The 15,394-nt window shown below is 46.7% G+C and overlaps 1 protein-coding gene across 4 annotated transcripts in view; it reads left to right on the top strand.

Annotated features, from left to right (window-relative positions):
* The window catches only part of ST6GAL1 (ST6 beta-galactoside alpha-2,6-sialyltransferase 1), a 151,371-nt gene extending 137,924 nt beyond the window's left edge, over window positions 1–13,447 (top strand). For all 4 annotated transcript variants that reach the window (XM_020870063.2, XM_020870065.2, XM_070466265.1 and 1 more), the window contains 3 exons: window positions 7,103–7,201; window positions 8,421–8,595; window positions 10,924–13,447. In XM_020870063.2, coding sequence (XP_020725722.1) covers window positions 7,103–7,201; window positions 8,421–8,595; window positions 10,924–11,171 — 522 coding nt within the window. In that variant the 3' untranslated portion in view covers window positions 11,172–13,447. The remainder of the gene's footprint in view (window positions 1–7,102; window positions 7,202–8,420; window positions 8,596–10,923) is intronic.
* The last annotated feature ends 1,947 nt before the right edge of the window (window positions 13,448–15,394 follow it).

Raw genomic sequence — 15,394 nt, 5'->3', positions numbered from 1 at the left:
TCTTCCTACTCCAGAATATCTCTTAGAATCTCTCTCTATTAATCTTGAGTTATAGTCTGAGTTATAACCATTTAGCTTCTGGGGGAGATAAGCAAAGTTTCATTATGTTTGGAGTCAGAGAAGAGCAGTTAACTAGACAAATTAGCTATAGATTTTATCATGATTTATAAAGTCTCAGGAGTCTAGGGCTTTTTGCAAGACTGCTGAGACAGCCTGGTAAGTTTTATTTCCCCATACTATTCTACCCTAGTTTTGGGATATGCCATTTCTTCTCAAGGAGCTCTAATTCCTTTAAGTGAAAAATGACATTAGAAACTAAGATCTAGGTACTAGGTATGTTCATGTCTTCATGAACTTCATGTCTTCGCTTCTTGGCCCTTTCAGTAGGTAGAGGAAATATATGCTGGTACACACACACAATACACATACATGTGTATTTGTTCATTTATATAGATGCATGTGAAAGTCACTCAGTCATGTCCGACTCTGTGACCCTATGGACTATACAGTCCATGGAATTCTCCAGGCCAGAGTACTGGAGTGGGTAGCTCTTCTCTTCTCCAGTGGATTTTCCAAACCCAGGCATTGAGCCCAAGTCTCCTGCATTGCAGGAGGATTCTTTACCATCTGAGCCACCAGGGAAGCCCATATATATGCATGCTGCTGCTGTTGCTGCTAAGTCACTTCAGTCGTGCCTGAACAGAGTGTGTGACCCCATAGACAGCAGCCCACCAGGCTCCTCTGTCCCTGGGATTCTCCAGGCAAGAATACTGGAGTGGGTTGCCATTTCCTTCTCCATATATATGCATATCTTTAGGTATATGTACACATCCATATAGACACATGCATATACATGCACATATGCCTGTTTTAGAAATGATAGACTCTAGTTGATAGCTCAGTCTATCCAGATAAAGGTACTTGCTTTTCCGTTGTGTATCTGTACCCCTTCTTCTTCCACAGTGAGAATCCTCCTTCTAACAACATCAGCACATTGATTTATTTGATTATATCTATAATACATCTAGAGTAATTTGAAAATTGTTTTGTGTATATCTACATAAAGCAAACCTATTTAAAGTTCAGGATTGGTTTGCAGTTCTCTTTCACACCCTGCCCAAGATTAAGGGTTCATGGGCAAATAATGTGTACCTAAGTTACCTTGATTTGTTCTTCTGTTTCTCTTCACTTTGATTATGAATTCATCTGAAATTCAATTGTACTCATTTTGTTTCAATTCTAGGTTTTTCTTCTTCTTTTAAAAAAAATATGCAGAATGTTAACATGCTGCTAGAATTCAAAACTATCCAAAAAGGTATACTCAGAAAAGCATTACTTCCTACTGAATTCCTTCCACCCTGTTTCACTACTACCCTTTGTATATAACTGACTACTGTTTTGTGATTAGACAGATGTGTGTATATATATATATATATATTTTTTTTTAAATTCCCGTATTCCTTACAAAAATACAGTGGACTGTATATGCTCTTCTGTACTCTGCTTTTTCCCAGTGCTTTCTGGAAATCACTCCATATTAGTTCACAGAAATCTTCCTCATTCTTTGTTGCATCTGCATAGTACTCCTTTGTGGGTAAATTTCACAGCTTATTCTATCAATCTCCTTTGCTTGAACATTTAAGTACTTTCCAACATTTACTTCTGCTATTACTTTATGGTTCTTTGAATGACTTTTCCTGTGATTCCAGGTTGAATGACAGGACCCTCGGATTTTGGGTTTGTGGTAAGTTTCAATTTGTGGTGCCCTTCTGTTTAGCACTTCCCTGTCTCGATCCAGCTTGCAAAGGTCAGGTCTTGTCTTAAGACCCACAGACTCCATATCATTTTTCAGATCTCAAGAGCCTGAAGATCCTTTTGTCTTTTTAGAGCATTAACTAGCTTTGCAACTGTGGCATATTTGCAAATCTAAACAGCCAGAATACAAACTTTATTTTATCATCCCTTAACATGTTTGAAAGAAGATTGCTTAGTCTAATGAGAGGTTAGGCAGACCTTGCTTTGTACTGTAGCTCCATCCCTTCCTAGCTCTGTGATTGTGGGCCAGGCACATAATCTCTTAGAGCTTCCTTTTCAAGCCCTGTTTGGGGCTTGGAAATATTGTGAGGAGTAAATGCAAAGACCTCAAACTGGACTGTTGTGTGAGTTTAACAAAACTGTTAAGTCTAGACTCTCTAGTTAAGATATATCAGTATCTACACCCACACCCACACAGAAGGTGTATTAATTTCCTAGGCCCACCAGGACAAAACACCACAGATGGTGTGGCCAAAACAATAGTAATTTGTTTTCTCACAGTTCTGGGGGCCAGAAGTACTAGGTCAAGGTGCTGTCAAGGTTGGTTTCTGACAAGAGCTCTTCCTGGCTTGAGGATGGTCACCTTCTACGCCACCACGTGTGCATGTGAGTTGAGGGGAGAGAGAAATCTCTGCTATCTCTTCCCTGTCTTATTATGATGTCAGTTTTATTAGACTAGGGCCCCATCTTTGTGACCTTATTTAATCTTAATTACCTCTCCAAAGCCTTATCTTCAATATAATTACATAGGCGGTTAGGGCTTCAACATATGAATTTGGAAGGGACACAACTCAGTTTGTAAGAGAGGAAAAGAAAGATCTGGTGAGAAAAAAGACCCACATACTCACAGTGGGAATATCTGGAGAATGCAATTATATATGATTACTTTCTTCTATACGTATATAGATAGATGGATGTGTGTGCGCGCACATGCATTCTTGTATTCTCTTAACTTTCTGCAGTGACTGTTTCTAACTTTATGACTAGAAAGGCTAGTTTAAATGGGTTTCTAAATAGCAACAACCCATCTCCCCAGCGTAGGCTTTCCCTGGCACGTTCTCCTTGGGGGTCCGTTGCTCTGAAAATGACTGTCGTGAGGCCCTGGGGGTCCCTGAACTCAGGTCAGACTCTGCATGAGGGTGAGTACAGGGGCATTTGAGAACAGCTTTATTTTTAAGTCCCTTGTGTTGCAATTGGACAAAGGACTGAGATGTTGTCCAGACACGTCTAGTCACCCAGGCAGGGCCTTACAGGATGGTCATGTCTTATAAATAAGGCACCTGGGGCCCAGAAAGGGCAATGACCTTCCTAAGACCACGAGTGAGTTAGACACAAAGTAGTCTCCCAATTCCCCAAACAATTTTAAGGCTTTTTTTTTTTTGAGGAAATCTTTGACCCTCATATAAAGGGGTACCAAAATTAATATAAGTCCAGAGCTATGTTCTTCTAAGGCTGAAGGGTGCTTTCTGGTTTCTCCTCTTTCCTCCCACCAGATCCCAGCCCCAGTCACTTACTCCTTCTGTCCAGATAAAACAAGAATTTATCTTCATCTCTTCTCAGTTTTCTAGGTTACTTTCTCACTTGTCTCAAGTGGCTCAAGTGAATGACCGTTTCCCCACTGTGTACAGTGAGAACTGAGATCAATCTGATCCTCAGAGTGTGCTGGTTTATTTGAATAACAACAGTCTGCTAAGAGCCAGGCTCTGAAATCTGGTCCTGGTTCTGCCTTATACTCAGCTTGAAGTCTCAGACAAGTCTCTCTCCTCTTCAGACCTCAGTTTACCCTTCTGAGAATCATGGGTTTGGATTCAGTCTTTTGAGGATTTTCCTGTATGACACATGAAAACTTAGACAGGAAGCAAAATTCTTGTGACATGTTTTTTAAAAATATTTATTTAGCTGTGTCAGGTCTTAGCTGTGGTATGCAAGCTTAATTCCCTGACAGCGTGTGGGATATTAGTTCCCTGACCAGGGATGGAACCCATGACCCCTGCATTGCAAGGTGGATTCATAACCACTGACCACCAGGGAACTCCCTCATGACACTTTCACACCCCTCATCAAGTGCTTTCTTTGACATTTTCTGCCATGGGTGTTCCACCCTATCTTCTTGGCAGTGAAGTAGGCTGATCAGAAGTGTAGAATCTGGAACCAGACAAAAGGGATCCCATTCAGACTCCCCAAGTTACTAGCCATATGGTTTGGGTAAACTACTAATACTTAGCATCTCTGAGTCTACTCCCTTATTTATAAAATGGGTATATTAAGAATTGCTACCTAAGATTGTTGTAAAAATGAACTTAAGTAACATCTAAACATATCTAGCTTAGAATAAACATCATTTAAGCAGCATCTGCTATCATCACAGTTATCCTTTATCATAAAGGAGAAAACTGTGCATCTCTCTTGGATTTGTGAGGACAGTAACACCACAGACCCTGGGAGAGTATCAAGGTGCAGGAAGTACTGCTCCTGGCCTCCGGCTTTGTGTGCTAAAAAGACATGCTTGAGAGAAACATTTTTTAAAAATCCCAGTCGCTAATCCTCATGAGTTAGGGATAAGTCACCTGGTGTCAGTCCTCTGCATAGAAAGCAGCATAGCTGAAGAAAGGACACTTTCAGTATACCAGCAGTTTTTGGTGGTGGTGGGGTCGGTGCAGAGTGGGGTGGGGACAGGGAGTGAAATTGCAGAGTTTAGTCTTGAAAGTCATGTATAAACTAGTGGGTGTCCCTCTGCCCACCCCTTATGTCTATCTTGCAAAGCCCTGTCTGCCAGGATGCCCACTCTGCCTTTGGACTATAACACTGAATGCCTATGCTGTGAGTTACCATGTTTCTCACAGAAAGAGGACAGTGCTTAATGTTGGAAGATGTGGGTCCCCCTTCTGGTTCCTATGGCCTCTCGCCTATAGGACTCTAAGCCAGTTGCCTCATCCTTGAACTTCAAAACTCTATTCTATCCCCACATACCAGCAGCTGTTCTTTCCATGTTATAGTTTTAGGAAAATGGCCTGAGGTCCAGGACTCACCTTGGCTTCTTTTTCTTTCACTTTCAACATCCAGTTAGTCTGCAAGTCTACAAGACATTCTGTCATTGAACCTTTGCAGCAACCCTAGTAGGTAGATACTGTTGACTTGATTATTCATATTTGTACATGAATTATTTATACAGCTGATGGTTGTAACTTTTTAATTTCCCGATCATTTTCACTTATGCTACAGTAGCATCTTCTGAGCTTCCTTTTCTGTAAAAACTCTAGTCCAGAACACTGGTCTGTTTGGATCCTTCTCATGAGCCTTCATTGGTCCTGTAATCTACTGAGGGAACCCTGAGCTCTCCCGTGTGGCACTTGCCTACATTTCTCTGACCCCTTCAAGGTCTCCCTTTGTGTCTAAGCCACACTGGACAACTTGCAATTCCTAAAGAAGTTATTCGCTTTACTAACTAGAATTAGGTTTGTCTGCAAGTGACAAGAATTCTCTGCCCACCTCTCAATACTAGTTTGACAAAATTAAGATATATTTCTCATGTAAAAGAAGTCTAGAGCTGGAATAGTGTTCCAGAGAGGCAGGAACCCAGACTTCTACGCCCTCGTGCATCTGCCATTCTACCATGTGACTTCCACTTCATGGTCCAAGGTGGCTGCTCAAGCTACAGCTATTACACCCACCTTTTGCAGCGGGAAGGAGGAAGGAACAAGGAAGGTCATAACCCTGACTCAAAGAACAGTTTCTGGGACTCACGCTTGCTCACACACCATTGGCCAACATTTTGTCACACCTAGCTGTTAGGCTAGGAAATTTTTATTTTGGCTAGTCTTTATTTTAGATAGCCATGTGCTGAGGTGGACGTTGTTTCCCAGGAAGGAGAGAGAGGGTATGGGGTGGCACCTAGCAGCCTGCCGTGCAGTCTCACATCTGGGGGTGTGCACGTTGTTCCTTCTGTCCAGGTCCTCTTCCCTCTCCCGTCTCAGTCCCTTGGCGTGGCCTGGCCTTATCTGTCCCTTAGCAATGGTACCTCGCGCCGCTCCTCACTCTGGTGCCCTGTGGCTGCCTGGGGCTCCTCAGCACCCCATACACCTGCACAGTCTCTGGCCACGGTGGGCCCTCCACCAATATTTCTTCTTTCAAAGATACACTGAAGAAACGGGATTATGTTCTTCAGGCTCCCAGGACCTTCCTACATCTGGGGCAAGGTTTGGGGATGGGGTAGCAGAGTGATCTTACAGGCTCATGGCAGACTGCCGCTCTTGGTTGTACAGACCACCCATCCTCACACAGTGGGACACTGTTCAGGTCTCAGCCTTTGTGATGGTGAGTGATCGATGTGGAGCGGGGTTACTGTTGTGATTCTTGCGTTCAATTCCAGTCAGTTCTTGATTTGATTTCTGCCATCTGTTCCTCTCATTTTAAACCTGGGCAGTATCTCCCACGTGCTTTTTAAGGTGACTGACAGCTGGTCTCGTGTATCAGCTTTGTCCCTTAAGAGGGACACAGCTGCTTTCATTGCTAAGCCTTCAGGCCCCTCCTTGGTCTTTCTCACTTGCTGCAGTGCCCCCACTGGATCCTCAGGACAGCTCCTGAGATAGGAGGGCAGTGTTACCTGCACTCACAGATGAGACATTTGCCCAGGCTAGCCCAAGAGCCGGGGAGCCTGAGAGTGTGGGGAGGAGAGGGGCTGGCTGGTTCCTCAGCAAGGTGCATGTGAGCCTCTCCCCAGCCTGGGGGGATTCTCATGTTTAAGCGTATGCCATGGCCCCTCCACATGGGCCAACTACTTTGGTGCTCAAGCACAGATTCTGCCATCCGGTCCAGTGTGGCAGAAACCAGTGCCCATACTGGACTCTCAGATGTCCCGGGTCTGTCTCCAACATGCTTTGTAATAGTAACTACTATATGCTGGGTTTGATAGGTGATTGAAGGGCTTTTCAGAGATCATTTTGGTTATATGTGATTATGACTTTAAACCTCAGCCCCCTGACCTCCATATGAGGCCTGACTGCAGGGGACTCTACCCCAAGTCATGTTCACTGTACCCTTTCTCCAATAATCTCAAAAGTCTGAGTGGAACCCTTTCTGCTATGTGGCTGGTGGGTTATGACAAAATGTCCTTTAAGGTCCACACAGTTCCAGCTGTCATCTTTGCCTTCTTCTCACAAGTGCTGCACCAAAACTGAGACACTTCTGGGGGCTCTGGGGCCTCAGGTGGCACTTACGATGTGTCAGGTAACAAGCCAACACTCACATGTAAACGTCCAGGTGACAGCCTTTCTGTTTCTTCCTGCAGTTGGTCACCACAGAAGCGGGCTTCCTCAAAGACAGTTTGTACAATGAAGGAATCCTAATTGTATGGGACCCATCTATTTACCATTCAGATATCCCAAAGGTAAGTGGATGTCCATGGGGAATTGGGATTGAGTCACCTGTTTTCTATACATTTCCCTGAGGTACTGGGTTTTTAAAGTTGTGGTTGAACTGGGCCACCCTGAGGGCTGACTGGTTCCATTTCAGGGCACCTCACTTTTGGATTAGTTGTTCCGGAGGTTTCCTGTCCTATACCAGTGCTCTCCATACCCGCCCTGCATTGCCATGTATTTGTCTCCCAACTAGGGTCTGTATCAGGAGTAGTAGTGGCTGGATTTCCCACCATCTGGGGTGGATTGTGTTCATGGAATACAGTTATTTCTGATGAGCAGTAGCAGGCATAGACAGTTGTTATTATCTTTCCTCTACACAATGTTATCATAATGTTACTTGTCCCACACTTAAGTTTCCAGACACTTTTCATTTCACTCTTATAGCAACAGAAAGAAGTAGGCAGAAACGTGGTTATTCCCATTTTACAGATGAGGAAAACAGAATGTGGTGGTGGTGGTAGGGTTATCTGCCTGGGACTTGATTTGCTAAGCAGAGGGCCCAGATCTGCAACATCAGCTTTTCCAGGGCAGGAGACAGAGTCGCAGTCCTGCTGGGCTCTGGCTTCTCTGGCCTCTCACTGTTTGTCACACAAATCAGCTGGCCTCTCCCTGGCATGGGCTCCAGGAGCCACAGGAGAAAGGCTTTAAGGAGGAGGGACAGAGAGCACTGTCCTTGGGAGACTCAATTCTCATGCTGGACACACGGGTAGCTGACAGGCTCTGGTGATCCCTGGCACCCTCCTCTAACTACCTCAGTTTACAGTTTTGCACTGATCTCACTTACAACTGAAATTTGCCTGGGTCAGGTCAAGGACTGTGAGTCCACAGCTGTGGCAATCCGGGTCCCAGTTTTCACCCCTTTAAAAAATAGAGGTGGGGTTAGATAGGGCCAAGAGCCCCTCTCAGCTCTGATATCTTTCCCAGTCTGTGATCCTGAGGTCTGAAGCTGTTCCATGGTCACCAAGCTCAAATGTCCCTGTGAGCACAGGCTATGTGCTGGGTGCCCTGCTATCAAGTGAGAGCTGTGATATGGAGAAGCCTGGAGTCTATCTCAATGAAGGGTTGTCTCTCAGGAGTCTGCCTTGGTCCCTCCCCACCTCCCCTAGTCCTCAGAGGAGGATGACCGCCAGGGGTGGCAGCAGACCAACCCATTGCTCTCCTTGAGGAGACCTCTTCCTTCTTTTTCAGTGGTACAGGAATCCCGACTACAGTTTCTTCAATAACTTCAAGAGCTATCGTAAGCTGCATCCTGATCAGCCCTTTTACATCCTCAAGCCCCAGATGCCTTGGGAGCTGTGGGACATCATTCAGGAAATCTCCTCAGAGCAGATCCAGCCAAACCCCCCATCCTCTGGGATGCTCGGTGAGTCCATGTCTGAGAAGGAACTCTGGTGCTTGTCTCCAGAATAGAGTAGCTTTCTTCTGGGGGCTCATTCGTTTGTTCGTTTACCAAACAGTTGCTAGTTTTTTGCTCTATTTTTATGCTGAGGCAAATTCCAACTAAGACACAGAGATCAATATGATAGAATCTTCTTCCTTAACTTCAGGGTGTCCAGTGGGAGCGTTCAGTCAGGTGTCTGAGGCAACATTCAGTTTGTGCCAGGAAAGCGTGACCAGCTCGGTGCCATAGGAGAGAGGACCCCTTCTAGGGAGACAGCCTGAGAACTTTGTGGAGAACAGGACCAGGCCTGGGAAAGGGGAGGATCTGGCAAGTGGAGATGGAGTAAAAAGGGAAGCACAGAAAAGATGAGGCAGGAGGAGTAGGGCTGGGACTTGGGTGAGGCCAGCCAGGCACCTACTTCAGATGTACAATTTAAGAAGCTGCCATGAAATTCAGAAACAAATGATATCTTAATAGTGTCTTTAAAAAAAATCACAGTGAAAAATTTCATGATAGACAAAATATTAAAATTTTAAATAAAGGATCAATAATAATGCCATTATTGTCCTGAGCCATATTAGAATCTGAAGAAAACGGAACAGTCGATAGTATTCAGAATTTCACCTAGTGACCGCCCTGTCTGTGGCCCTGAGAGAAGACTGGGTGGTGAAGCTGCACGTGGTTTGGGGGTCACAGATGGAGCTGTGGGTGCCGATGTGGGGGTGGGCCGGGGTCAGAGCGCTGAGGGCCCTGAGTGCTGGCCGCACTTTCTTACTCGAGAGCTCTCTGCCCTCGCGGCCTGTCTGCCCCTCGCCCCCTCCCACCGAGTGCAGCTGGAGCACCGGCACTTTCTGCCAGATGCCCCCTGGCACTCGCTGTCATCTGCCCACCTGCCTTCCTATTAGACTGCAGCTCCCTCAGGGCGGAACTGTGTTTGCCTCGTCCTTGTGGGTCTGGCACAGGACAGGCCTGAGGTAAATGTTCTTTGAGTAAATGAACAAATACTTTATTATCAGAGGCATTTTCTGATAGAGATGAAGGTGCTTTCAGTATCCCATCTGCTTTCTGCCTTTCTCTTCCACTTGTGCATAGGTGCCCTGGGGGTACTCCCTGGACCCCTTTGGAGCAGAAGTAGATGGAGAGCAACCCAGGGACACTCCTGTTGCCCTACTGCCTGCCTTTGCTTGTGCTGTCCCCTCCACCAGCAGCCCTTCCCCCTGCCCCTCCGTCATGGCCATAGCCCTTGCCAGCCCCCACACCCAGGCTCCGGGGGCTCATGAGAGCCTGCTATCATGGAAGCCCCCCTCCCCTCATCTGGAAGCACGACTGCTGTGCCGTCATCGCTTAGTTGCAGATGTCTTTTCTCGCCCGTCACACAGGGTGGGGACAGCCAGAGGGGGTTAACAGGGCTTTCCCCAGGTCTCCCTTCTTCCGGAACACAGCTGCTGTTAGCACTTTACAAGTCTGCTGTTAGTAAGAACTGTTCATCATAAAAGTTCCCTATATTGATGGTTGACAAGAGCAGTCTTAGAGCCACAATCTTACTGCATCTGAACAGTAGCCTGTGTGGTAAGGAGAGTGGGTAGATCGCCCCTTTGGGACAGGTGGAGAACCTGAGAGGGACGTGTCCTGCAGGAGATGGCTGAGCCGGATGGGGACACGCATGGGGGACGGGAGGCATCCCCCATCTCTTGCTGGGTCTGCACCTCTGTGTTCCGTACCCCTCCCTGAGCGCACCACCCACCACACTCTCTCAGCTCCTCTCTCCTGCCTGACTGAGCCCATCAGTACAGACCAGCGCATGCTCCTCTAACAGCTGTCCCCCTCCCACCTGAGGCACGAAGCCTTCCTTCCCCTCACTGTTTCGCTAGGTATGAGTGTAAGAAACACCTCCCAAATAACCAGCTACGAGGCTCATCCAAGATACAGACATGAGAGAAAGTAATATCTGCATGGAATGGTTCTGTCTCCTCGGTCACCTTGGTCCTCTCTCTTCATAAAGCTTATTGACAGTGATCAATTCATTGGCTGATGGTGGAGTCCTTCAATTCATCAATGTTTAGGAGGACCTGCTGGGCACCGGGCTCTGACCTGGGTGCTGAGCATGCGAAGGTTCGGGAGCCTTGCACCCTGAGGAGCGGCCTGTTGGATGGGCTTACCAGAGCAACTCAGACTGGGAACACACTCAGACAGACATTCTGGCAGACACCTCTCCAGCTTTCGGGGCATGAGCTGTGGGGCTCCCTGGGCAGAACTCCGGGGAGCCAGGGTGGGCTACTGCGTAGGACTCACCTCTGCTCTCCTCTCCAGGCATCGTCATCATGATGTCGCTGTGTGACCAGGTGGATATTTACGAGTTCCTCCCATCCAAGCGCAAGACTGACGTGTGCTACTACTATCAGAAGTACTTCGACAGTGCCTGCACAATGGGTGCCTACCACCCACTCCTCTTTGAGAAGAACATGGTGAAGCACCTCAACCTCGGCACGGACGAGGACATCTACCTGCTTGGAAAAGCCACGCTGCCTGGCTTCCGGACAATTCGCTGTGGAGCATAAGCTCCCCAGCCAGGCCCCCTCACCCTTGTCCATTGGCATTTTACAGCCGGTCTTCTGGCCACCCCAGGCCTGGGAAGGAAGACTGTGTTCTTGAATAATCACAGCCCACACTCCAGGCAGCAAGAGCCCTGGGGCTTCAGAAACTCAAGGGCAGGGCCCCCAGCCCAGCCTGCCCTGTTGTCACGGGGGTGTGTGAACCCAGAGCCTCCTGTCTCACTCATGTATACCCGTTTAGCATTCCTTCCAGAGAGGGTCCTCCCACACCCAACCCAGGTAAATGCAAGATCCACCTTTCCCACCAGGGCTGCCAAAGCTGGTCTGCTTTCCCCACCAGAATGATGTTGCGAACCAGGGAAACAGGGAAAAAGGTACAGTCTCCATCCTCAAGTTACATATAGATCAGTGCAAGGGACCAGATGGATTCAGTGTGCTTGATGCACTGGGGCTTGTGGGTGTGGGCTTGCTGTGTGGCTGTTTTTGCACCCAGGAGGGACCACACTCTTTGCGTGTCAGTGGGTCATAGAGGGCTTCACAGAGCTGGGGACTGTGCAGTGGATTTTAGAAGAGGAGAAACATGTTAAGCAGATTTTGTCTAAGTCATCTGAGATGTGTTTTCCTATCTGCCTTTATTACCTGTATTTAAGATCTGCCTGAGTTTACAGGCCAAGGCACTTTTTGAGGAAACCCCCTCCTCATGTCTGAGGCATCAGCTGAAGCCCCATACAGATGCCAGGCAAGCCAGATGCCAAAATCCTGATTTCCCCAGGCTCACCTGGCCTGAGCCTAGCCTAGCCTACCAGCTGGGTGTGCACAGCCTATCCAACTCTTCCTTTTTGATGCCTACCCCCAAACCTCCTCCTGCCATCCTGTTTTTCCCTTTAATCTTCCCCCTTCCAAATTACTTTCATGCATTTTCCATTTTAAAATTTCCTTTTCTTTCTTTTTTTTACCTTCATGGGCCTTTTGTGAAAGGCCTCTCAGGGAGTGGGAACATGGTTTCCTAAGACTTAGGAGTCGTTCTCAGAGGTCAGAATCTTGGAGATCATGATTAATTCTCACCAGGTGTATCAAAGTGCTGTGCCCTCATCCCCGTCTGCAAGGGAGCAACATCAAAGTCTCCAGACAGAGGTCTGTCTGCTGTGGTCTGTCCACACAGACATTTTGGACTATTGTGCTAAGTCCCCTACCCTGATGGGGAGCCACACTAGACTGGACCAGGCTTCTGGACTCCTGAGCTAGCCCCATGTGCTCCTGGGTCTTGAGTGTTGGAGGTCCAGACCAGCTGTTGTGGAACTGGAATACTCATTCATGGTCAAACCGCTGGCTTGTGCAGGCAGTAGAAAGAGCTCTGGGGTGAGAAGCCCTGGGTTTTCAAAGTGATGCTCCCCTATTACTTGCTATGCCACCATGGGCAAATTCTCCTCTCTGAGCCTATTTCCACATCTGTAAAATGGGTGGTAAGCCTGCCTCACAGGTGCCATGAGGGTTACCTGGGAGAAGGCAGGTGCTCAGTGCATGCTGGATTCCTCCCTTCCTTTACTAAGATCCTGCCCTGTGCCCACACCTGGCAGTATCCTACTGTGAAGCAGGCCAGAGAGTGGGCTTTGTTCTCAGGGAATGTAATGTCCTATTGGGAGACAATAATACCTACCCTGCTTGGAACACCCTGGCAACCATCTGAGGGAGTGGAGTGTGCAGAACGTGTCCTTGCTCAGGCCTGATCCACTCTGGGATGGGCAGAGCACTTGGGCCACTGGCCGCTGTGACCCTGGGCTTTTCCCACATCTCTGGGCTCAAGAATTCCTGGCAGTCATTGAATCATGAGCATGGAGTGCAGAGGGAGGTGGCATTCCATTGCCAGGAGAGAGATGTTGATGTGGACACTGAGACTACACTGGGTAGATGCTAGCTTTTATGTGTTAATAATCAAGTTAATTTAATTGTGCTTTCTCAACCTGGAAACGGGTAGAATGCAAATAAGATGTGGATACTCTCGTTAGTCTGATTAAATGTTTTATATTTGTGACAGGCAATTTAAAAATTATGACTGTGTCCTGTAGGAAAGCCACTGTCTCTAAGCTGTTCTGTTTTATTCACTAGCCATCTGTTCATTCTATATCATGAAGTCCTCAAATCTTTCCATCTCAATCGAATAAGCTATTGATATTGGCCTGGAGTTGAGACGTCCATCTCAGAAACTTCTGAATCATGTCCTAAGCTATTTCTGAATTATCCAAAGATTATGTAAAATTTTAAAATAAATGATTGTTCAAAAATTGTATCCCTCTTTTCTTGTCAAGGGGACAACTCCTCATTGTCAATTCTTGTCTCCGAAGAGGACACAACAGGAATCCTGAACCCCCAAACCCTCCTCCATGAGCTCCTCTGCCTAGCCTCTTGTCACTTCTACAGGAAAAGAACTCCTGCTTGCACAGCAGGATATCATCTGTGAGATAGCGACTGGTTTGTTTTCTTCCTTTTGCTCTTGCTTGGATTCAAATGACAAAGCTGTTGTTCATCCAACACCTCAAGGAAGGGCTGCAGGAGGATAGAAAGCAGAATGAAAGGAATTTCTCGCTTTGGTTTCCAAAAGTCTAAAACCCTTAAAGGAACGATGTCCCAAGGGGATAGCCAAGTTGTTTAGATACAGAAATTTCTGCCCAAACTTCAGGAGAATGGGAGTTCAAAAGAGGACCGACAGACAAAGAGATTTCAATTAGTTTGGAAATTGAGATCTGTGCTTGCCAAATTTACAGTAGCTTAAGTCTCTGTTAGGTCCTTTCAATTGGTGAGCTGGGTTTTGGGGGCACCAGGCTTCTCTGTTTGGACCTTGTGGGGAGCTTCTGCCACCTCCACAGGTTGCCTTTCCCCTTGGGTCCTGCTCTGGTATCTGCTGCTTATTTTAAGGTGTGTATGTTAGGGGTGAGGGAGGAACAATGAGAACCCGGCTGCTTCTTTACCCTGTCAGCCATTTAAGCAGAAGAAAGACACAAATCACAAAGAGAAAGACTAAGAGAGGTACTCACCTACAACCTCCATGCCCACCCCACCAATAGCACCCTTGAAGCCCAACTCCAGGCTCTCTCTTCTTACAGAATGCTTCACACCCTGGCAAGTGCTTTACTCACACCAGTAATGGCTCCACAGCTAGAAGCAAGAGGCGGAGAAGGGGTACTCTGGGACTGCTGCCTCCCCTATTCCCAGCTCCTCACCCCCTGTGTGGCTTTGGTTTCTACTTCCCGTGTCATCCTCAGGGCAGCCTTTGAGGAATGTTCTGTGATGTATGGGGACTGCATTATGGCCCCAGGGACACTTACCACTCTAACTGGGACAGAAACACCCTAACCCAGAAAATTCATCCCTATGGGCTGGGCATAATGGCATCAATTTCAGGAGAGAAGGAAAGGCCTTACCTGCACCCATGACATCCCATCACCTGGTGCACTTATGCCGCCATCCAGTCCTTCTCAGGTCAGGATTGACTGGAAACAAGTTTATCATGGGAAGAGGAAGTCTATTCCGCCCAGCAAGTGCACAGTGAGCACCCACTGTGAGAGGCACTGGGAGACAATGACGAAGACTCCCAATACCTGCCCTCCATGAAATCAGAGCCCAAGAGACTGGATCTGCCCTGTCTGTGTATAGTATTATCAGGTTCAAGTGAGATAAGAGAGCTGCCATTTTCTGAAAATGAAAGTATGGTTATTGTTGTTAGGCTTGCATTTATAGCTGCATAGAAGAAAAATACTATGCAAATGCCAAATATGAAGGAATATGATCATATAAGGTAAAAGCACAATAATGAAGTTGTAGAAGAAAGATTCATTTTGGCTGGAATTTGTGGAATCTTAGTGGGTGACAGTCTTGAGATTGTCTTGACAGGCAGGATTCCTCCTTATTTCTTTAAGGAAAATGCTTTTCTGATTATAAAAGTTACAACTACTTACTGTCAAAATACTAAATTATGAAGGGGAAAAAGTTCATCTTTTCCAAATATAATCCCTATTAGCAGTTCCCAAAGATGCAGTAATCAAAACAGTATGGTGCCAGCACAGAAACAGAAAAATAGATCAATGGAACATCACAAGAGATGACTCTACACATGGCCATCACCAGATGGTCAACACTGAATCAGATTGATTATATTCTTTGCAGCCAAAGATGGAGAAGTTCTATATAGTCAGCAAAAACAAGACCAGGAGCTGACTGTGGCTCAGATCATG

The sequence above is a fragment of the Odocoileus virginianus genome, chromosome 4 (genome assembly GCF_023699985.2).
Source record: "Odocoileus virginianus isolate 20LAN1187 ecotype Illinois chromosome 4, Ovbor_1.2, whole genome shotgun sequence".
Taxonomy (NCBI): Eukaryota; Metazoa; Chordata; class Mammalia; order Artiodactyla; family Cervidae; genus Odocoileus; species Odocoileus virginianus.
The sequence above is the reverse complement of the archived record's forward strand: the minus strand, read 5'-3'. Positions and strand labels throughout refer to the sequence as shown.